At 40.8% G+C, this 25,123-nt stretch overlaps 1 protein-coding gene across 1 annotated transcript in view; it reads right to left on the bottom strand.

Moving 5' to 3' along the window:
• eys (eyes shut homolog) overlaps window positions 1–25,123 on the bottom strand; it is a 433,237-nt gene that overhangs the window by 137,277 nt on the left and 270,837 nt on the right. Inside the window, exons 33-35 of the mRNA XM_036583442.1 lie at window positions 17,755–17,905; window positions 15,629–15,741; window positions 1,898–2,139 (exon numbers count right to left, since the gene is read on the bottom strand). Of these exons, the coding sequence (XP_036439335.1) occupies window positions 1,898–2,139; window positions 15,629–15,741; window positions 17,755–17,905 (506 nt within the window). The remainder of the gene's footprint in view (window positions 1–1,897; window positions 2,140–15,628; window positions 15,742–17,754; window positions 17,906–25,123) is intronic.

Here is a 25,123-nt window from a genome sequence, read left to right as displayed (position 1 = left end):
CTCAGGTTGTTGCTGAGGTGTTGCTATTCTTTTGCTATGGTGTCCCAGATGGTTGCTAAGGTGTTGCTATGCAATTGCTATGGTATCCCAGGTGGTTGCTATGCAATTGCTATGGTATCCCAGGTGGTTGCTAAGGTGTTGCTAGGCCATTGCTGTGGCATCCCAGGTGGTTGCTAAAGTGTTGCCAGGCTGTTGATTTGTGTCCCTTTGTTTGTATCCTATTGCATCCCCATGGTATCCCAGGTGGTCGCTAAGGTGCTGGTAGGCTTTTGCTATGGTATCCCAGATGGTTGCTAAGGTCTTGCTAGGCCATTGCTGTGGCATCCTAAGTGGTTGCTAAGGTGTTGCTATGCCACTGCTATGGAATCCCAGGTGGTTGCTAAGGTGTTGCTATTGTCCCCTAATTTGCCAGATATGCACACACACATATATATACTCATTTCAAAAGTTCAAAAATCTTTGAAAACGGTACAAAAAAAGTTTAGAATAATAAAATGAACAGTTTCTCAAGCCAACTTAACACTGGTCTCCAACAATAACTGCCTCCATCCTCCATCCAAAACATGCACTGGTAGTCATGCCAGCGTGGAGCAATGATTAAAGTAATGATGAGCTTCTATCATTTGAACTGCAGCAATTAGCATCAACCTCTGACAGGCTGACAGGCAGCTGACAGGCCTGATTTCTGCAGCTGAGCAGATTCATTCACTCTGTTGTACACTAAGGTTTTAGCAGTGTTTCGTAGTGCAGCTCCACTCATCACCTGCACTGCGCTGTCAGGGTTGTCAGAGATCATCTGCAGCATCACTAGATTTGCCAAATACTGCACATGAAGTTCATCCTGGAGGACTCCCAAAAAACAACACACACAGTAATGGGTAATATTCAAATTACACTTTAAAACAACATATTTTTACTACTGGTACTGGTTTAGAGATGAGCAGTTTTCCAAAACTTCCACCCATATTTCCATCCACATAAAGCTCTGACGTTCTGCTGCTGGGGAGAAAAGAGCAGGACTTGGAGGTCACTCAATTGTGACAGGAATGAGAGAACAGACGGAGATGTTTCTGAAACTCACAGACATCAATCTTTCAAAGGCACATACTGAGGAAAACAGTTTTTCCCTGAATGGGAAGTCCATAAATGGAATCTCTTCTGCAAAAACATCCCGTTTTCAATGCAGCATGGTTGTGATGTCACATGAGACTACCCATATATGTAAATGTTTTGTTTTTGTGACAATTGTAAGGACGAGGAAGTGAACATTATTAAAACTAACGGTGTTTGTACCACATGAGAGTCTTATTTAAGAAGAAAAAGTGGGGAAAAATTGAATTTTACACAATACGGGCTCTTTTAAAAGAAGGTAAAGAATCGGTATCAAAGTTAAGGTGTTGAAATTGGTTCTAAGAGTTTTTGAACTATAGGAAGCCCTGCTCACAGGCATTAGCATCATTCACGTTACAGTGAAAAGGAGCAGGGCCTCCTATTGCTCGTCAAAACATAAAACTGGGGTTTCACTGGAATGTTGGTCTGTATGTTTTCTCCATCTTCCCCTGTAGGAATGCAACAAATACCTGAACAGTGATTTCAACATTTGAATGCGCCTCAACTAGCTAACTGCGTACCTGAGCACCTGTTTACATCCTGACGATAAGCTCACAGTCTGGATAAAACAGTTTAAAAATGTACAGTCTGAGTTTTTTAAACATCAGTTCCCAATTTAAGGTTAGACATTCCTCTCAAAGCCATTCTGTTAGTGCATCCAACCCCAGCTGGCTTTCGTGGACTCGACACTGTGTGTGTGGAGGTCAGAGGACTAAAGTGAGGATGTTCAGTTGTTTTCTAGTCAAGCGACGAGTCAGCAAGGTGCACCATGGGATAGAAGGCCTACCTTTCTCACATAGGCGCCCCGTGAAGTGGAGAGGGCAGTCGCAGAGGAAAGCTGCTGCCCCGCTGGGCAGGGACAGCGGCCGGCACGTCCCCCCGTTGCGACAAGGCCCGTCAGAGCAGGCCGCCGGTGGGGCGGTAGGGAGAGGGGTAATGATGTCTGCTCCGTTGGGGGTGGTCTCAAATGGGCTGGACACAGGAGGGGGAGCAACAGTGCCCACTGGGGTGTCCTGATACCACACAGACCTGCAAGACAAATGAGCCAGTCACAATGGGCTCAGTGTTTTTCTTTTAGACAAGGAATTAAACTGACAGCAGATTTTATATACTGTTGAAACAGAATTGAATGAAGATATTGATATTTTTTTATCATACACTTCAGCAGCGACAGCAGCAGTCATTCTTTTTATTAACCTGACAAGAAAGTGAAAAAGCCAATTCACACAGTTTTCCTCTTAACCTAAATGTAGTTGAACAGCCAAGACCTTACTTTACACTGCAGATGTGAGGCTAATGTAGCTAAAAAGGAAGTAATAGAAGTTTGTCTCCCAATAAGCATCAGGCAAACTGCATGGCTAAATCCAGAGGTGAGTCCTCTGGCTCTTCACAGAAGGCCTAATGATGTCTGTGAATTACAAAGAAATACTCGTCTGTAATTTCCAGGTCATTTTTATTTAATAAAGTCACCATATGTTTGCATTTAAACTTAGGCATTATTATCATATTCGTATTTCATTTTTACATTTTGGTGGTGGAGGTTGGGTAGATACAGCCAAGCAAGCTCTCCGGTTGTTTAGGCCTTCAGGAGCTGCACCGAATGGCTGATGCTTTAGATTCTCCACCGATATATTTATGAATTGATGGTGGTATTAACTAATCGTTTTGATTTCCAGTAAATGAGACCAATTTCGGGAGGGAACAAAGTCACTCTAGTCCTTCTGGACGTCCCAGATGCGGCACTGACTGTGAATACAAGCTTCACCAGGTTTGGGTTGGTTGTTAGGAATGGAAAACAGCAGCGGCGGCTCTATGCTACGACTCTTCGTCCCCATAGAATGATAAAGTTGAGTTTTCAACATATTTATTCTGTGACACTTCTTAACATTATGTGAAATGTTTCTAAGTTTTTAAGTGTGCACTTTGGACTCTTTACCTATGAAAAACTCAAACTCTAGCTTAGTTCTATAAGGTTCTATCTGCCAATCAGCACTTTGAATACACACAAGAGGACCAATCAGGTTCTGCATCTTTGTCATGTCGCCGTTCTGCTCAGTGACGGTGGGAAAAGTCTATAAACTTTATGAAAGATGAAAACATGTTGCTGAAACTCCGCCTGTCGTCTTACAGCTCTTTAAAAAGTCTTACTGTCTTAAATTTTATAAATATTAAGCCTTAAAGGTCATTAAATAGTGAACGTTTGAACTGATGGGTCTTAATTACAGCATAAACATTCACTCCTTTCATTTATCCATCTTTTCTTTTTCTTCTTTCTTCCAAAATAAGACATTTTAGCTCATTAGAGTCTCATTTCTGATGTAAAACTAAACATCACACGGCCTTTAGACTGACCGGCTACGCTGACCTGCTGGGACAGTTTAGTACAGTAGCTGTTTCTGACTAAAGGAAACTGAAACTAATGGCTCCCACCTGAAACTGACCTCTGCACTGGACAGAATATGGTAACACTTTACTGTAGGGTTCTGTTCATAAGGCTACATGACTCTTGCATAAGCTTGTCATGACAACTGACATAACCCTACATAAATGTTTATATATGCTTATTCCAATAGGCGTCATCTGTCATAAAGGCTACTTTAGCTAACTTTAGCTAACTTTGATCAAAATTGACAAATGTAACCTTTAAAGCAAGTCTGCCTGCTGGAATAAGCATTTATAAACAGTTATGTAGGGTTATGCCAGTTGTCTTAACAAGTTTATGAAGACGTCATGTAGCCCTATGAGCTGTACCCTACAGTAAAGTGTTAGCCAGAATATTTAGCACTGACCTTTATACTTAATCTATCAGTCAGTGCTTTTAGTAAAAGGAAAAAGATCATCTTTAAAAACAAGACGTTATAAAATAAACATAGACATTAAATACCATAAAATGTCTGATAATGTAGACAGTTTTTATGTTAACACTAATTTTATGTTTTGAGCTAATTACGAGTATAAACTGTTTGTGTTCCTTGAAAATCGTTGCTTCTTTTCATGTTTTGTCAGGAACCTTAGAACCTTAGAATCAGAAAGTAAGTTCTTAAGATCAGAAGGTTCTCTCTGCATTTGACCTGTTCTAAAAAAACTCATTTATAAATCTGATAGGATTGAGATTTTGTACATTTAGAATATGTTTAGTGAGTGTTCGTCAGTGTCATGTCTAAAGAGACGTGTTTCATGTATCAGTTCTGCTATCTAGAACGCACTACTTTAATGAAGGAGCCACTGTAAAACTGATACATACAAGCTCAGATCAATGTTAATGCCTGTTATAAGTTAAACACACAGAATATCTTGTACGAGCTTCAAATGTCTATGACTGTCAATGTATGCTTATGTGCACCACCGTTAGCTTAGCAGAAGTTAGCATCATCACAGAGGTGTTTTTTCTTCTTGTTCGACTGAGTTTTGCTCTAATAGTCACATTTCTCCACTGCCAAAATCATCACATACTCAGTGCACAGAGTTGGTCGATAATCCTAACAGGCTTGATCATGTGTAGATTTGGGCTCTAACGCAGCCAGGCCGGTTGGATGTGTGCAGCTGAAATAGACTTTACGTAGTCAAAAACAAGCAATGGTTAAAATCAGAAAAGCCTGAATGTACATAACAAAAGAGGTCCAAACAAGCAATCCAAATGGGAAAGGACAAAAGGCAGAGTCCAGAAAAACTGGCAAAAATAAAAAACGGTACACGAGGAATAAACAAACATACAAGAAAACCACTTCGTCGCTCTTTAGAAGATGCAATAAAGATCTAATCTACAAGCCCAGGATTTTATACTAACTAAACAAGACATCATGTCCTTCCGGCTCGAAGGACATCTCGTTTAGGGACAGTCGTGGGCTGGAGGTTAGGGAACCAGCCTTGTGATCGGAAGGTCGCTGGTTTGATCCCCTGAGCCGACAGTACGTGACTGAGGTGCCCTTGAGCAAGACTCCTAACCCCCAACTGCTCCCCGGGCGCCTTGGATAGGGCTGCCCACTGCTCTGGGCAAGTGTGCTCACTGGCCCCTAGTGTGTGTGTTCACTAGTGTGTATGTGGGGGTTTCACTGTACAGATGGGTTAAATGTGGAGGTCTAATTCCTCTGTGTGCGAAACACAGTTGGCTAATGGTTCTGAATTCCATTCTATCAATCAGCTTCAGGTGAGCTTTCAGGCAAAGTAGAAGAGATAGGTGGGTGTTGGTGAGGAGGAGTCATGTGACCACCTCCGAGTCCACCGAGGAATGAAGAGTCCAAGTCATGTGATCTCCCCAAGAATTCTGGGAGATGGAGTCTTTCACTGAACGACACACTTATTTATAAAACTGTTAGCTCAGATAAAATTAAAGCTTTAAGATGAAGAGTCAGACTGGCCTCTAAGATTCAGACTGCTTCTGTATGTACAATCGTGTGCAAAAGTTTGGGCGCCCTGTTCTAATGTTTTGTTGGTTTTCTTTATGAAAATAAGCTGTGCAAAAACAATGTGCTTCCAATTTTTCTCTCTTTGTTACTTTTTTGCATAATGCAAAAAGTTCTTTCACAATAAAAGGACCAATAAAAGGGCGATGAAGTTCACATCCTCTACAGAGACACACTTCTGCAAATTCTAATGCACAACTACTGTTTATTTGCTGAATTAAACATATTAGGAAAATAATAAAACAAACTGCATTAATAACCTGGCATAAGTTATGGCACATTTTATATTTTTTCAACAGGTTAAACTCAATAAATAGAAATAAACAAAAATTGTGCACTAAAATTTGCAGAAAAATATGTTTGTTCTTTTAGAGGGACGTTCACTTTATTTCACAGAGAAAATGAACAAAACACGTATCTAGATCAGAGCATTCAAACCAGGAAAATGGCTCTCTGCACCTCACCTTTGATTGTCTGAGAGATATAAACTGCTGGAAGTCTAAAACCTTTTTAAACCTAAACCAAGACAAAGCAGAAGTTATTATTTTCGGGAATCCTGATTGGGCCAGAGCTATAGCTAATGATCTGGGGCCTTTACCATCTTATGTACACAGCCATGTAAAAACCTTGGCGTTATCTTTGATTCGGCTCTTAAGTTTGAGAAGCAAATAAATGGTGTTGTGAGAGCTTCTTTCAACTTAGGATTACAGCAAAAATGAAAAGCATTCTGTCTTTTAAGGACCTGAAAACAGGTGTTCATGCTTTGATTTCCTCTCGTATTGACATTGCAATTCGCCGTGCTCAGGAATCTGTCAGTCAGGGTTGTCACGTCTGCAGTGGGTCCAAAATGTGGCCGCAAGGCTCCTGACTGGCACCAAGAGAAGGGAGAGCATCACCCCTGTACTTGCATCACTGCACTGGTTACCAGTAAAATATAGAACTGAATTTGAAGTTTTATTATTCATTTTTTGGCTCGGCTGCCAGCTATATCTCTGACCTCCTCTGCTTCCATTCCACCTCAGGAGTTCTACGATCTACTAACGAGTTGCTCTTAGCCATTCCACGGCCTCGGATGAGATCTAAAGGCGTCCAGGCCTTTTCCGTAGCTGCCCCAAGACTCTGGAACGGTCTTCCGGTTTTTAGAAAGGAATCCCACACAATAGAGGTTTTTTGGTCAAATCTTAAAACCCATCTATTTTCTCAGGCTTTTGAGTCTTTTTAATGATTATGCACTCAGTGTCTGTTCTGTCTTGGTTGGTGTAGCTCTTCTATTTTATTTTGCCCTTTTGTTTTATTGCTTTTTATTCCATCTGTTTTGTGTGCTTGTTGTTATTTCTTTTCCTTGATCAATGTACTGTAAAGGTTTGATTAGTTAGTAGTGGTTATTTTAATCCATACTGTTGTGCAGCACTTTGGCCGACACTTGTTGTCTTTTAAATGTGCTACAGAAATAAAGGTGACTAAATCTATAGCTTATGCTGTTTTCAGCTGAGTTCAACAAGACAGGTGTGCAGTTTGTACCTGGCTGCATTGTGTGCTAGCCTCATTAGACTTGTAGCTAATAGGTCGCTAAACTACTCCTTTAATGCGGCATTTCATTAGGACAGCGGTGGGTGTGAGGGGCGGCATGTCTGTAGCCACCAACACTAATTAACTTCAGTCAGCAGAAGTGCAAAAAAAGGCTTCCACACCCCCCATTTGTGAAATTAAAATCATAAAGCATGTGCAGTTTCACCATCAGCGTCCCACCCGTCGCGTTACCGAGCTTTAACTGGGATGTGAACGCATCCATCCTGAACCGTTTGGGCCGTTAGGGAGAACCAAATTTACAGCGAGACAATGAACTAGTATCGATTGCTCCAGTGAGAAAGCCCGCGAATGCCAGGGAGTTTCCCCTTCCTTGACCACCACAGCAATATTTTAAGGCATAGTTAAAGCCGATTTACAACCTGCAGCGACCCACTGCGTGTTATTCTCACCACAAGATGCTACAAAGGGCCGAGCAGGCACTCGCTACACGGTGAAGACCAGTAAAAGGTTCAAAGGGCAAGCGGTCAGTCGATGTCAGCATCCTGCAGAAACCGTTCTTAAGGTGAATGCTCAGCACTGAGAGTGAGGAGTGGCTGGAATTGGTGAAAGTATGAAAGTCCTTCTGGAAAATGGACTGAAAATGACAACGTACACAAGAGTACAGCTACTGTGGTGTCATTTCACTAAACAGGAGAACTAATAAAGGAAATTACATTAGAGTGAATTCTTTCTTGAATCGCAACTGTTTTTGGTACATAAACAAACAGATCATTATATATTGGGAAAAATAAATAAATATATGACCTACGATTCACTTGCGCACAGGTAGAAGCATTAATAAAGGAAATTATTCAAGTTAAAGTAAATAAGTTTAACTAGTTGGCTATATTCTTGGACAAAACTAAAAAACTTGACGTCACTACTGCTAATGGTCAATTTCCACATGCTGCTCTTGTCTTCCCTTACACCCAGTACTACCAGTACGAACCAGTAAAGCATCCTTAAGTTTGAGAAAGACACTATTTAAATTGAACGTATTATTAATATAGTATTCTTGCCTGTCCCAGCCCAGATAGCGAGCATATATCAGTCCGCTGGCTTGATAAGGTCAGCACCCTGCTGATTGTTTGCCACTGCTGGTCCACCCTCGGACCACCCAGATTACTGCCCTGCACACAAGCTCTAACTAGTTTTTAATCTCCTCAAACAGATTTTAAATGCACAAGGACTTTTATTTTGGAAAATAAACAAATGTAAATTTAAAGACACACGTTACAAACAAAATAATGACTAATATAAAATGATTTTATAGAAAATGTTGTTGCTGACTCTGAGCTAGTCAAAATTATTTACTAAACTCATTTAATAACTAAAGAAAGGGAGAAAGGGAAAATCAGTAAACTGGACTGTGGGTGGAAAATGAGTGATGATGAGTGGGATTTTATCTAATATTCTGCTTAAACACCGGTGGGCTGTCCGGAAAACGCTGAGCAAAACGCCAGTGGACCGACAGCTTTGCCATCAGTGGGCCAACAGTGGCCCACCATCCTCTTGCTATTAAGAAGCTCACTATAACAATACTTTGCTTTGAAATATAACTATTAGAATACTTCAAAAATGATCATTTTTGGATTAACATAGGAATTCATCTCATGTCTGACACATTTTTCATGAGTCATCCTTGAGGTTATGAAATATTTACATTTTTCTTGAGTCCTCCAAAATTTACTCAACACTGTTACCTGAACACATTTATCTCTATTAATAATTTCCCATTTTCTTAATTAAATATTAAAATAATGCCTAAAAAACCAAGATCCAAATTTCAGTCTTATTAACGTTATTCACTAGGTAACCTTTGTTATTATGCCTGTTTTTCCTTTTAAAGACTCCACAGATTCAGCTGTAGCTTTTAGTGTTCTCTACGGTGGTCAGGGTTGCCAGGTCCAGTAAAAATCTTCAGCCCAGAGTTTCCTTAAAAGACCCACCAGAAGCTTAACCTTTATAATTTTCTCCCACAACTGCACTTTCAAACTAGCACTTGGGTGGAGAACCATGAACCTGGCAACCATGACGACGGTTACATGGATATATGATTTTGTCATTTGACCAAGGACACGGCATCCCTTCATTACCCCCCTCGCCCCGCTTCAAATTGAGCCCTCCACAACTATGTTAATGAGAGTAGCTGTGATTTGTTACTTTCTACCTCTGATTTTGATCAAGGTTGAGTATCAGGAAAGTGGAACAAGCAGCACACACTGAAGCAAACAGCGCTGTCGGCACGATTTCGCTGTTATTTTTCATTGCTTCACGCTACGCCGGTCAAAAAAGGCTCCTTACACATAAACACACACATGCTTTTCTCTCAAGAATGACCGAGTAATCGTCTACAGCTCCAGGAATGCAGCCTATCATTTTATACTTCATGTTTTCAGACTTGGCTGTGTGGCATCTGGGCTGAATGAGCAATTTATCAAACCCTTTTGGCCCTCGAGCTGTTGGCTACAGCAGGAGCGTTAAGGGAAACGCTGCGACTTTGGAGGGCAGAAAAAGCTCCATCCATTACGCCGTATTTCGGCTAGTTCAGCTGGATTCAGATTTTCGAATGTAGTTTGTTACTGTCGGTGGTAATATAATTCAGTCGTGTGGTGCATGTGCAGTGAAAAAGTCAGAGAACATAATTTCATTTATATATTTCCAATCAAAACAGCCATTAAGAAGAAGTTATTCATTTTTCAGCATCAGGAGAAAAGCAGAAACTTTGCTTTCAGTTTTTCAAAGAAATCTGCAGGGAATTTTTTTGCATACCTCCGAACTTCAGTCTTAGAAATCCTTTTTTATCAAGTAATCCCAATGACAAACTTAGGCCCTGTCCCATTTCACCCCTCGCCCCTACCACTCAGCCCTACCCCTCACTTTTGTGTGTTCTCATCTAGGGGTAGGGGGTCCTGATTGTTGTTGAGACAGAGGGGTAGGGGCGAAGTGTTAGAGGTTTTTCAGAGGCTCCAAACAGAGAGTTATGAGAAAAAAAGAAAAACAGGTAAGATGGAGAACAAGAGACCAAAGAAACACACAAATGTGAGATTTTTTTAAAGTCCTTTTAGTGTATTATGGTCTTTTTCTTTATAACAAGCATAAAAAAAGCTAATGCTAATGTCTCAGTAGCTAGCTAAATTTCCCGTTCCACCTTAAATAATCCAGCAGTACAGGCGCCTGAAGCCCCAGAATGTAACTGCTGCACCATTTAAGGTGGAATGCGACAAATCAAGCAAGAAGCTGGTGAATATCTGACTTCAGCTTCATATCACTGAAGAATTAGGGGTGGGTGATAATAAATAATTGCCCCCTCTTTGAAGTCATATGACGCCCTAAATGTAACTAAAGCCCAGCAGTGAGGAGCTGAACTTTACCCTCCTCTGCTGTCACTGCAGACTGGCAGGGTCGCCTACAGAGCAGCGCTGGTAGCTGTTAATGAAGTGATGCTCTTTTTATTTGAGGGTCCCATTTCAGAGGGAAGAGTTCAACCACTACCCTGTAACTCAGTTCCAAGGGGCGACACTCGAAAACAAGGGGTAGGGGTGAAAATAGTTTCAGTGAGGTCTTCTTGACAGCTACACATCCTTTCAGACCCACAGTGCTGAGTCGTCTTCTCACAGTGGAAGGATGGACAGAAACACCTGTGGATGTTTTCAGATCTGATCAGCTTGATTTTCTCCTCTCTCTCAGAGATGAAAGCTTAAGTGCTGTTTATCTGATGGGGGCAGTTTTGGGGTCTGCCTGGTCTTCCAGGTGGTTGCTAGGAGGCACATTTTCTCTGTAGCTTTTAGAAGGTTTTGAACTCCAGTTTTGGAAACTCCTGTTTTTTTCTCCTTATTTTCTTTTGAGGCACATGAGAAACAAATGATGATGTGTGTCTGGGTAGTGGCAGGTCTAATATTACACTAAAGGTTGGAGACTTCTGTGTAAAAGTCTATTAAAAGCTGAAAGTAACTTGTACTGGATGGCAGCTTTGAGTGGTCATTAAACCAACAAGTGAGCGGTCTCTGATTCCTGCACGGTACTGTGTACGAAGATGTTAAAGTGCTAAGGCTGTTCACTTCGCGTGGTACGAATGTGCAGTCATGTTCATCAATATGAGGGCCGTATGTTACGTTTAAGTATGCAAAAGTTAAGAAGTCAAAGGAAAGACCTGACCACGGGAAAAACAAAGTAGGGCCGTGACATTTCCTTTGCCCTTTGTCAGGATCCTGCTCTCTGGCAGAAGCTACTCAGCTGCTCAATATTCATCTCCACATAATCTACTCAGAGAAAACACGCTGATATCCACTCAGGCACTGATAAAACCACATCATGCTTCATGTAGCCCACTTCCTGCATGTTAATGAAGTCAAACCAGGCAGGAAAAAAACATACAAAAAAATGATCTCATGGCTGTATTAATGAACATACATATATACGGACCGGACATAGTCGCAAAGGCCGCTAAGTGGCCTTGGCCTGTTTCACGTATTGTAACGCGACTACTCCTAACTACCGCCAGCTTGCAACATGCATCAATCAGCAGGCGTAGAAGAGAGAGAATACTGTAGTAGTGCATAACTCCTCTGGGGACAAACTGAGGATTTATATATAATGCATAACCTCCATGACTTTTTCCTGTGAATTGTTTTCCACTGCTATATCGGTGTGCAAACACGGCCTGGAGCTCGCTGCGGTAGATTGCGCTCGCTGCCCGTTGCAGTAGATTGCGCTCGCTGCCCACTGCTGCAGCGAGAAAAAGTCTGAAAAACCTAAATGATGAGTACAGGCAGAATAACTGATGAAGAGAAAGAAGCTGAACTGAAGGCTAATAGATTCTATGAGATGCTTATGAATAAGCTGTTATGTTACCCCTCAGTCAACTCCCGGAGAACGTCCACTCGCCTTTCCACTCAATCTGAGCTGCCAGCTCATTATGCCAACCTTGTAGCTACACTCATCTTTTTGTCCGTCCACAGCTCCATAGAGAGAGATATTACGGTAGGAGTGCAGTGCATAAACCCCTCGTTGTAGAGATGAATGCACACTTGAGAGTTCGGTGGTGCAAAAACCATCAACACAGGTCTGCAGAGATATGACAAATTAAATGGTCAGATGGTCAAGTGGGTAAGGGCATGCGTGGTGTACTCCACCAGAACAGTACAGGCCTGAATGCTTGGCTTTATGCTATGGGGACATTTTGCCGGCCTGGTTTGGTTGAACACGTCCCCTTAGAGGGAATGTTCGCTGAATGTTTGATGAGAAATGTAAATCATACGCTACAGTCATCAGATTTCAACCTAACTGAACCCCTACGGGAGATTTTGGACTGACATGTCTCCACCACCATCATCCAAACACCAACTGAGGGAATATCTTTTGGAAGAATGGCGCTCCAACTCGGTTCCAGAGACATGTAGAATCCATGCCAAGCAGCACTGAAGTGGTTCTGGAAACAGCCCAAAATGACTTGGTAAAAAGTCTGGTTCCATTGACTTCCATTAAAAGTAAAGAAGGTTTTTTCCTTCTCCTGTAAAGTTGTCATTATTGAGATACAAGGTTTTCTTCCGACTACAGGATGGTGTTTCCTTTAATTTGTCACAGTGGTTACGATTGCTGACCGTAGCCCACCTGTTTTCAGATATTATTTTGGTGGTGGACCATTCTCAGCACAGTAGTGGCATGTTAGTGTGTGTTGTGATGGAATGAACATCAGACATAGCCGTGTTGTTGTAGTTTCAAACACCTCAACAGCAATGTTGGGTTGAGGACTGGCCGCAAAGGCCAAATATCCAGTTAGCAGTGGTCCTGTGGCCACTGATGAAGGGCTGGAGAATGACTTCCACAAACTGTGCATGAAAATAATGAGTTACAGTCTCTGACTGTAAACAGAAGCTAAGTGTGTCTAGCAAAGTTGGCCAGTAAGCATGTCTAAACATTCCGGCAATGCTTCTGTGCTGCTTGTACCAGCACAACCAGGGCTGGAAAATATGACCATATTTAGCCTTTTTACAATGAATTATGTCACAATTTGCATTTGTGACCATACTGTGGATAAGGTCTGTTTAAAACACTTCCTACCTGCATGTTTGATTACAAAGAGAGCATAATTAGTCATATTTCATTGGATTTACTGCAGATAGTACGTGAAAGGCTCAGATGTTGAATATACATCATTACATTAATAGTTTTTATAGTATTTTTTTGCATGTTGGAACAAAACCTCATATCGCCATTTTTGGCGTTTTTCAGTTTTTGACATAATTTGAAAATACTTGTTGCTCTTTACATTGTGTGTAAATTTCATGATGAATGGACCAAAAGAAACGACCCAAAATGACTTGGAAAATAATCTGGTTCCATTGACTTATATTAAAAATAGAGTCTGTTTTTTCCTTCTCCTGTAAAGTTACCATTTTGAAGATACAGGGTTTTCTTCCTAGAACAGCGATACAGTCTTCTCCAATTTTTGAGATGAGAAAAATTATATATCGTGACATATCATGTATGAAAGTCTCTCAAATTATTGCGATATTAAATTTTTGCCATATCGCCTGCCTCTAACCACAACACACAAACACGAGCCACTCACATCGAGGCAAAGTTCTGAAAGGAAAGCCTGTTCACTTGGCGGTTATCTTTGCGACACCACTGGGCAGTTATTCCCAGCCATACCAGGCTTCTCTCTCTTTGAATGGAGAGAGCCCTAAATACTCGAAACTGAAGGTCAAATTAGCGTTTAAATAACATATTAGAAATCACGTAGTTGGTTGGAGAGTTTGGCTCAGTAATGCAGGGCCCCACTAGCGCCACAATCACTGACTTTTCCCTGCTTGAGGCATAATCAGCAAACTGCTTGGCTCTTTTTCTTGAGGGGCGGGACTTTCTCCACAAAAAGACCATGTTAAGCTTTGTTTACACTTGGTATTCATGTCCATTTCCACGTGTCTAAAGGGAGGGTGTATACTTGGTGCGTCAATCTTAAGCTACGCATCTGCAGTGATGCAGTTAATTAGATAGTTTTCCTGTTACTGTTGGGGACACATTGAGATGTTACAGCATTCACACCACAATGTTATGTGGTCATATCCGTTCCGGACCACCTCTGAGGTGATTTGAGTGATCAGATCACATTCTGTCTTCGAGATGCACTGAACCCTGTTTATACCAGTACTAACCACCGTGCAGCTTTACACTGTTGTAGTCTTCCTCACTGAGAATGCTGGAAAAGACCTTATTTTAATGGTGTCATTGTAAATAAATTGGGCTGCCTGTTCTTTTTTGGCACACAGCTCTATTTTATTGTCTGTCATTTATAATGTATTTATTATTTTATGTTAATCTCCATATAAAGCACTTGGTGAATTTGTGTTAAGGTGCTATAGCAAGTTTACTACTATTATTATTAGGTCATAAAGTTATTCCCTTTTCACAGTAGCCATAAAATACAATTTCTGGCTGTTTTAGGGCCCCCTTAGTAACACTGATGGACTATATCTCAATATATCTCTATATCTCAACACAGAGTCATAACATTGTACACAGAGTGCCAGTTCACCTGATAACAGAGTTAAAGGGACAAAATTGTTTATTTCATTACATGTATTAAAAATGTTTGAGTTGATTTCCATTCTGCTAAAGGAATGGCCACTAGGGGGCACTGCAGAAAGGGATTATACTAACATACGTATACATGTCATAACTGTAAAAGTAGTAAGATGCCTTATGTGACTCTGGACCTCCAGACCAAGCGCTCCACAGACAGGGCCAAAAGGTGGTGACCTTCACACGGAAAGCAACCCATGTCTTGTTTTTGTTAAGGTTCTTGTCGGACCAGCTGGTCCCGACTTGCTCCACCTTTGCTCTCACCCCAGTAACAGCAACTAATCGCCCGTGAACACTAATGCTTACCACCTTCGCACAAACCCCGGCCTGGCCGTTAGCGCGCGCCGCTGTTTTGACATCTGTTGACACCCGTGACACAAGCATGGGAGATCAGATCCGATTAGTCTCCATAGCAGCCAGTGCTTTTAGAGGCATGATGAGGACATCAGAGGAGCACATGACCGAGTAAATGGAGATCAGAATCGGTCTGAACAAAACCTCACATCTCCAAAAAGGTGACTTTACTTTAATGGAAGCTGACGAAGATATTATTTTGAACAATTTCTGTTTGTTCCCTCATCATGAAATTCTGATCCAATGCAAAGGGCAGCTGGTGATTTTCAATTATGTGAACAAATGGAAAAACAACGGAGGTACAAGGTTTTGGTCTGGCAGAGATGTGGCCAAGTGTTATGAACTCTCTTGGTAAATGGCTCCGGGTCTGGACAAGCAGAAGTGTGACAATGCCCCAACCCTCGTATTATTTTTGGAGACAATCTGACCTCATTTTGGTCCATTTATCATGAAATTTACATACAATGTAAAGGACAACAGGCATTTCAAACTGTGTCAAAAACTGAAAAACAAAAATGGAGATGAGAGTTTTTTTCCCAACAGTCAGAGAAAGAGGCAGACAGTTTCTATGAAACAAACCCTGTACAAAAGCCAAATTCATCTACCTGCAGTTGTCAACGTTGTTCGCGGTGATAGCGGTGGATGTGCGAAATCCCCGGAGCTTATTAATTTCAATTATTTCTATACAGCCGGTGTAGTTGTAGAGAGGCTCGGCTCCCTGAGGGCAGAGAAGAGGAGAAGAGGAGAAGTCAGAGGCTGTTTTTCTAGAAGAAGAAAGCAGTAAAAACCACTCACGCCTGAGGCTGAGAATGAAACAGCATGCAAAAAAAATACATCAGACTTTGTGGCAAAGATAAGACACAGTTCGTATGGTACGATCACTGTACGAATAGGGTCGCTGTATTGGAGAAAATTCAGTGACGTTGAGGGCTGGACTCTGGGGTGGTCAGTCCATCGTTCAGCTTCTTTGTTTGATGTGTCCGTCTCCTTTTCTCAGTGAGGTTCTTCTTGATCAGCTACACATCCTTTCAGACCCACAGCGCTGAGTCGTCTTCTCACAGTGGAAGGATGGACAGAAACACCTGTGGATGTTTTCAGATCTGAAGCAGCTTGATTTTCTCCTCTCTCTCAGAGATGAAAGCTTTAAGTGCTGTTTATCTGATGGGGGCAGTTTTGGGGTCGACTGGGTCTTCCAGGTGGTTGTTAGGAGCCTCATTTTCTCTGGAGCTTTTAAGATTTTTCTTTAACTTCAGTTTTTGGAAACTCCTCTTTCTTGTGCAAGTGGATTATTTTATATCTCAGAAGTATCTACTTTATTCGATTTAGATGTGCTTGAGAAATAAATCTGGGAGGCAGCTGAGGTGAGTTTGGGTAGCTGTCTGTATGACTGTTAGTGTTTGAAGGGGAATAGAATGTCATTGAGATCTTTGGGAGCAGCTTTTGTTGCAGCTGTAACTGGTTGGCTGTAAGATTGGAGGGATGGAAGAGTAAAATTGTAAATACTGATAGATTTGATGTTATACTCAGTGTTGGAGACTGTAATTGTGTTGGTAATTGTCTGTTAAATATCGGTTTCCTGCTTTTGTTTCTAAAAACGAAGAACTTGACTGGAAATTAAAGTCAGTTAAAGTGGTCTCTGACTTTTGCGCTGCACTTCATATCACTGGAATGTCTGTTAAAGCTTCAAATGTCCATGTTTAAGCTAGAGCGTGATAAAAAGAAGAACATATTCTCCATCTATAATGGAAAAAATGAAAAACAAATATATATACACAGGAGTAAAGCACCCTGACACAAAATTCTGTTATGTAATATTTTTATTTAACACTAAATGCGCATCTTCAAAAGAGAATCAAAGGCCTTATAAGCTTAGAAGTGATTTTACAGTATATCAGTCTCACTGTTCAGTTCTCTTCTATATGAACTGCATGCCTAAATTATCACACACTTGTCCTGAACCGTGTTGAGGTATTGAAGTGGATATTTCAAAATTCAATCACTGAGATGTAAACAAAGTCATTTAGAGGGGTTTGATGCAAGTTCACTGTAAAAAAAACTTGCCTATACAGTGGTGGTGATAGGAACCAGGGGTCGCCATGACTACAACACAAATATAGACATTTTATTTACTGTCCAGAACCACCAGTGAACCTACACGAGTCTTCTGAGTCTATATGGAATACTGACATGCTAAAACAGTGGGTAATCTTTATGTACCAGAAATAGATTTAAGGCCAAATTGTTCTCTCAAAACTATCATAAAACAGTGTCTCAGTCATCAGGCAGTGAATTCATAACCATTTCATGTAATAACGCCTGGTTCCTATCACCAACACTGTGAATTCAGACTCGGTAAGTATTTTCTAGAACAGAGCGTTTCACACCAAACCACTCTGAACGACTCTGTTTACATCTTAACCGCTTTATTATTTGAAAAATTGATAGAAGTAATCACAGTGTGGTTTCTGATAACTGTACTGTTATCTAAATAAACGGACATAAGCAGAAGCCAGCAGCAGACAAACAGAAGACTGGATTTTGTCTGTATATTTATTCATTTTCATAAATAACTATGTTAGAAGTGAAAATGTCTTGGCTGATTCACCAAATTGTTAATATAAAAACTTTCATTTTTCCACAAAACTATTTCTTTCAGACTTTCCAACAGATTAAACATCTCAAAACGGCCTTTACAAAAACAACCGCTGTCCAGTAACTGGAAAAATCTTACCTTGTATGGAGGGTGACTGAGCGGTAGACCTCCTACGAAAACGTGGCCTGTCTTCTGAACGGTCAGTCCTGACCAGTAATTGCTCGGGACGCTTCGGACTCGTTGAAAGCCGGACACGGCGACCTCAGCCTCGCACGGAGCCAGATACTGTCTGTGGGGGGCAGAAGACTGTTCTTTAAAATGCTAAAGCGCTAAAGAACCGAGCTTAGAACAGGAATGCAGTGCAGTCAATGGGATCATGTCTGCATGTCTAAAGCCACCGTCTGGTCCCTGCTTATCTCTTTGCTCAATGCTAGTAAATATGCTAAATTAATGATGTTTATCATAAATACCACCAAAGTCGTTTAACGCTCTCCAGCTTTTGCTAATAAGCTTATTCTTTTTTTCACTCTTGCTTTAAAGCCGAGCTCTAACTCTCATTTTATCTTTATTATTTTTATTTATTTTTTATCTCTCTTTTTTTTAAATATTCAGACCCAAAACAGGTTGTGGGGAATACATGCAGTGTTTCCATGGATACGGCGAGAGAGAAGGGAGTGCATTAAGAGTGAGGCAGGATGCACAATGAATTGGTTATTCATTATTCCCTGCAAAACGCAGCCGGTCGAATTTTAGCGCGGAGTTATGACTTTGAAGTCTTCACTTTTGCCTCGGCGCTCCGTTTTCTGCAGGCTCAGCCTCCATGTTGAAAAGAAAGAGAAGCAAAAAAAAAAACATGGAGGAAACTGATTTCTGAGCTGTTTACTACCAGCAAGCCATACAACATGGGTCTGGGGAGCCATACTGAATAAATATATCAATCAATCAGGGATGGAAACATTAATTTAATCTGCATTTGACTTCAGAGAGGGCCTCCAATGGCTGTTTGGCTGTATAAACACCTTTTTTTGTGGAACTCTTTGAAGTCAATTCAGGCTGGTCATGACAAAAGCATGGTGAAATTCTGATGAAAGTGCGCTCCATTTTTAATCAATACCACAGCTTTTAAACTATTAAATTATTATTATTATTATTTTTATTATTATTATTATTATTATTATACTGTTTTGTGGAATAAGAAACCATTCTTTACATTTCTGCCATTTTTATCATTGTTTAACATTGAAATCAGACTCTAGAGCTGCATTTATGTGATTATGAACCGCCGTTCTGTGTCTAGTAGCAGAATTGGCAATGATTTACAGCGAATGGCCACATAAAGCCCTGTAAGCATTAGCCATGATTACATGCAGCCTAATATTACCTGTTAATAACCCGACTAATAGCTCAATGGGAATAGAATACGTCCATGTAAACACCTCAGTCAGAATAGACTAGTCCGAATACAGTGTCTATCCGACTGATCGAGGTGGGTAACCCTGTAAATAATCAGTTAAATAGAAGAATAATATCCGTGTAAATGCCTGTATCTGATTACATTCCCTATCGGAAAGTTTAAGTCCGTTCTGATCATGTTCGTCACGTCATAGTGAAAGTTTATACCGTTCAACATGGCGGAGCAGAAACTGGTCTGCAGAGGAGACGAAGTTTATGCTCTGATCTTTAAAAGACGGCGGTGGGACGGACGTCCAGCTTATGTGTCTCAGAACACGACGTCTTCCTCTCGGCCTTCTTTAATAAGGACATGTGAAGAACGTTTTCCTGAGTCTGACATCATTTTAAAGCAGTTAAAAACACAAGCGCTGCTCACTGCTGCTCGTCTCACTCTGACTGGACTCACGTGATGCTGGTTGTCATGGTAACGTCTACACTAAGCGGTTCTCTACACGTGTAAAATTGTGGATCTGATTACTTGTAGTGAGCATGTAAACAGAGATTTTCATCAGATTGTTGAGTAGAGTGAGAATAAACACCTCAGGCTTAATCTATAATTGAAATGTAATCAATTGAATTGGAGAAAATCTTTGCATGTAAACACAGACAGTGATCTGACCCTGGCTTTACTGGCGTCTCCCTCCGAGCGCAGGGAGACAGTGTTAGCCACTACTGCATCCTATCAGTGTTTGAACATCCTTGGTCAAATTACGTTTTGTTGATTTTCTTAAGTGACACACTCTCTACAGGGAAATATAAATATGACAAATATCCTGCACATTTTTGTGCACAACTTCTATCTATTTTTATGATCCAACAAAGATATTTAATGTCTTGTTGTCAAATATCTCAGTATTTATGGCAAAAATATATAACATCAATATCTCAACATTTACAAAGCATACATGTTTTATCTTATGTTAATATAAACTAAGAGACATTTTCAAAATAAAAGTCCTCATTTTTTAATAAAAAAAAAACTATATTATTTTTAGTGAAACGCCTCATTTCTGGACAGCCAAAATAAAATGACCCTGTTTTATCCCTTTGGTCATTAAGTGCTTTGACACTAATGTACATTTCACCTATATTTTCAACTTCCCTTAAATTCCTTCTTTCTTCTCAAGCATTTGTATTTTGCACTTCAAAATTTCATTGTGCTACAGGGTTCAACAGTCTACACATTGTTGAGGACACTGTTATTTATCCTAAGTTGTTCTTGGGTTAAATACTAGCACTGTTATCTCAAGGATTAATAAATACTTTACAGGTTTGATTTTATTTTTAGTGATGTTCTTCCTCACTTACGGTATTGAAAAAAGAAGGCACATGTATACCTGTGTACTGGTTAATTGGTGCTCTTTTATTGGACTGTTATTTCAAGGATCGATACATTGTCTTTTGCCTTTACCTGAAAAGTGATGGAAGGTAACCAGACTGAAACGCACGTTATGTGGATCTTTAAACTGCAATGCAAAGTAGTCAACTTACATTAATGCATGAGTCCCACCGTCATACTAAGATTCGTTGTTTACAGCAAGTGATGTACTGTCCATACAGTAAAGTGACACGTAAAGCAACAAATGCTTAAGAAAAAACAAATAATTAAAAAGACGTCATTAAAATGAGAGCATAGGTGAAGCACGCCTCAGTCATGCTGAGCCGTTTTTACCAGAAATAATATACTTTCAATAAAAATGGAGGACTTTTATTCTGAAAAATGGCATGGCCATCCATATTAATGCCATGGAAAACATGTATACTTTATAAATGTTGATTTAAACATTCACGAACATGTTATGAAGTGTTCATGTAAGATGTTGTGAATGTTTTATGAGGCCACACTTCAAGTAAAGTGTTTCCGAAATATTGCAAAGCAACTTTCCCCCCACATTTTAGCCCTAATGTGAACATTATTACTGCAGGATATTAAAATCTCAAATATGGAAGCAGGTATTTGTAACTTATCTGTTGGAACCCGAAGACTAGCCGGGAACAAAACACTGAGCCATCCTTTGGTTCCTAACAGAGAGCCTAAACTCACCTACGCCCTGAACATGTTTGCAATTTCATGGCTGTTGTTTCTAAGGGTAGACGTCCATCTGAAGGTATGGAGACGCACCACTGACATATTATCACTGCAGGACATGAAAAGAACAAACATGAAAGAGGACGAGTGGCTTTACTTTATGTGCAGGAATATGAATACAGCCTTGATGTGAAAACACTGACCTATCCTTGTGCTCCAAACACTCCACCACCGTCTCTGCACATACGCATGTATCATATACTGAACATGGCTACGTACCTCACCTAATAAATACAGTTTTATTGTGGTGCGACCGTTATATTAAAACTGTCCGATAGCGTCAGAGCAGTGACAAGCTATTAACGGCATGTCATAAAAAGCGGACAGCAAAACGAACAACGGCCGAGCTTTGAGGCCATCCCTCACCTGCAAACTCGCTCGTCCCTCTCTCTCTCCGTCCCTTAACCCTTGCTTTCCCTATAGGTGAAAGATTCAGAGACTGGCGAAGTCATCTTTAAAGACCACACGGGTCGTTTGCTATAATTATATTCACAGATTTTTGAGTTACCAAGCACATTTCGCCATTGAAAACTTTTAATTTTTTAATTTAGCCAGTCTAACTACTGTAAAACAGTGTCTCAGTCATCAGGCAGTGAATTCATAACCATTTCCTGTAGTAACTTTCTGTGAGGGAGCTTTTAGAGGTGGACGTCTGGTTCCTATCACCACCACTGTGAACAGTTCTGACTCTAAGTTTCTGTAGAACAGAGCGTTTCACACCAAACCACTCTGAACGACTCAAAGAACCATTTGCATGCTTAATGCATCATGAAAGAGTTCCTCAGATCGATGGAACATGCAACAGATGGTTCTATACAGAACCTTTTTGAAGGGTTTTTTTTGAGTGTTCATGGTCCTATAAAGAACCATTTTCTTCATCTATTTTAAGTATGTAGTTGTGGAGGCAGTGAACGCTCCCGGATTTACTTGCAGCAGCTTCTTGTATAATGTAGCCGTTGTGGATGAGCAGGTTTAAACCAGGTAACTGTGTGATCTGTCGCTCACATCACTGTATTGTTCAAGGGTTCTTTAGTAAAGACAATGGTTCTATTAAACAATGGTTCTATTAAAACCACGAGTTTTATAGAGAAACATTTCATGCTTAACTGGTCCTTTGCATGGAGGAATCGTTCTTCAGACTGATGCAGGAAGTGTTGTATCTGGTTCTATATAGCACCAAAAAGAGTTCTTCTAGGTTAGGCGTGTCAAACTGGGGACCTCTTGGGCCAAAGTGCTGCGGAAATTAGCGTTTACCTTCACCTAACGCTCCGAATTCAGTTAATGAAGACTTTGATAATCAACTGATGAGCCTAATCAGGTGTGTTTAATGAGGGAGTGAGCTGAAGTCTGCAGAGTTTTGCTGCGCGAGGACTGGAGCCTGACACACGTTCTATAATTGGAAGAACAGCAGAACCCTTTTTGGTGCTATGCAGAACCATATACCACACATTCTCCATCAATCTGAAGAACAATTTCACCATGTAAAGAAACATTAATCATGCAAATGGTTCTATATTGAACTTGTGGTTCTAAAGAGAACCACTGCCTTTGAAAAATCATCTTTTTAAGTGTTTAACACCTTATTTTGCACCCCTACACTTGTGTTTTGACGGGCGATTTCTTGTGACGCTGAACGAGAAATAGCTTCTTTCTCTCCTCACCATCTTCCATGTCGTGGACATGCCGTTCTCGAGCCAGTTCCTGAGTCTTGGGAGATTTCAAAAGCTAATTCGGCCTCGGCCGAAACAACAGGGGAGGGAAGATAATTACCTAAGTGTGGATTCTGGGCTAACTATGCGCAGCTGGAGGCTCTGTGCGCTCGCAAATGCTCGGGATCCATCAGGCCTGAGTCCCGTGACAGCCCTCAAGGAGGGAGGGTTCGAGGAGAGGCGATCCGGGTTGATTTGTTAAGCCTGTAACTGGCGGACTCTCGCTCCGCCCGCCGCTCGGGGCCACAGCACGGCCATGTTCCCCAAAGTCCGTCCTCCAGAGCGGCTCCGGAGAGGCAGTTAATTTAGGAGCGCTCTGGCAGAGCGGCCTGGCTCCTCGCCAGAGGGCAGCCAGCCCTCAGAGTCCTTCAGCCCGGCCGTCCCCAAAGAGATCCGTTACATTTAAAGGGAATTGTTTTCGACTGAGAGATATTAAAAAGGCCGGGGACGGAGAGGCCCTCGGTGCTTTGGAGGACGAACCCTAGGTGGGACAATTCTTCCGGGATGGACGCGTAACTCAGACTCTTAGAAGTCGCTGGAAAATGCTGCAAAACCATGTTGTAGTGGCTTATATGTAGTTTTTGTAGCTTACTGAAAAAAGCAGAGTAAGACATTAAAAACTTTCGCTTAATCACATTAGTCTTCATATTCAAAGTGAGACTTTTTAATGCACTGAAATTTATGAAAAATTATTTTGGGGAATACAGGCTTGTTTTGCAGATAGAAAACCAGGGCTTAATTTAAGTCAGTACTTGTTTTGGAAGACTTCATTAACATATTAAATAGATGTGTGTGGTAATATGCACACATGCTTTTTGGATACCATCGCTGTCTAAAGAAAAACAAACATCTCTATTTTTGCCTATTTTTACTTTTCTATATCATTGAGCTCAACAGATTTGTGAGAAAATTTCATGATGAATGGACAAACATAAATACTTTAAAATCGCACGGAATAAAATCTATTTACATAAACTTACGCTGAAAGTAGAGGTTTTTTGCCTCTTCTGTAAACTTCACATTTTAGAGATGGACACAGATTTTGTTGGACAGCAACAATATGCAGAACTATAATATTTGAGCATGATGAACTACTTTTAGATCATCGTATCTCAAGTCCTGCAATTAAAAACAGCTCACTGTAAACATTGGTTGTTGTTCAAGAAAAAATACTGTACTGGTATTAGCAGATACAAGTCTTCACTATTGGTAAAGAAATTCAGAAAATAAAAAGTGCTATTGGGCCATTTCTAGGCCCGATGCTATGATCATCACAAAATCTGTCCACAGTTTTTGAGTTTGCCTCTCAAAAAACCTTTTACAGTTTACAGTCCTGTTAAAACAAGTAAAAATGAGCGTTTCACTGAATTGTTAGTCTGGATATTTTCTCCTGACTAATAGCTCAGTCAGAGTAGAATACGTTCATGTAAACACCTCAGTCGGAATAGTCTAGTCCAACTGAGGCCATTCAGAATACAGTCTCTATCCGACTGATCGAGGTGGGTAATCCTGTAAATAATCCGTTAAATAGAAGAATAATATCCGTGTAAACGCCTGTATCTGATTACATTCCCTATCGGAAAGTTTAAGTATGTTCTGATCATGTTCGTCACATCATAGTGAAAGTTTATACCGTTCAACATGGCGGAGCAGAAACTGGTCTGCAGAGGAGACGAAGTTTATGCTCTGATCTTTAAAAGACGGCGGTGGGACGGACGTCCAGCTTATGTGTCTCAGAACACGACGTCTTCCTCTCGGCCTTCTTTAATAAGGACATGTGAAGGACGTTTTCCTGAGTCTGACATCATTTTAAAGCAGTTAAAAACACAAGCACTGCTCACTGCTGCTCATCTCACTCTGACTGGACTCACGTGATGCTGGTTGTCATGGTAACGTCTACACTAAGCGGTTCTCTATACATGTGCACCATTTTGGCCCTGATTACTTGTAGTGACCATGTAAACAGAGATTTTCCATCAGATTGCTGAGTGAGAATAAACACCTCAGTCTAAATATATAATCGGAATGTGATCAATCAGATTGGAGAATATCTTTGCATGTAAACACAGCCAGTGATTTCAGTTCTCGAATTTGGCAGCTTGACTAATTAACCATGTACCCATCCCTAGTTCTCTGGATTGCTACTAGAACTGAAAAACTGCTTTCACGTGTCCAAATGTTATGAACTCTCTGGGTAAATGGCTCAGAGTCTGGAGAAGCCCCAAGTGTGAGAATGCCCCAACCCTCCTATTATTTT

Source organism: Colossoma macropomum, unplaced genomic scaffold, assembly GCF_904425465.1.
Source record: "Colossoma macropomum unplaced genomic scaffold, Colossoma_macropomum, whole genome shotgun sequence".
Lineage (NCBI taxonomy): Eukaryota > Metazoa > Chordata > Actinopteri > Characiformes > Serrasalmidae > Colossoma > Colossoma macropomum.
This window is presented reverse-complemented; position numbering and strand designations above follow the sequence as displayed.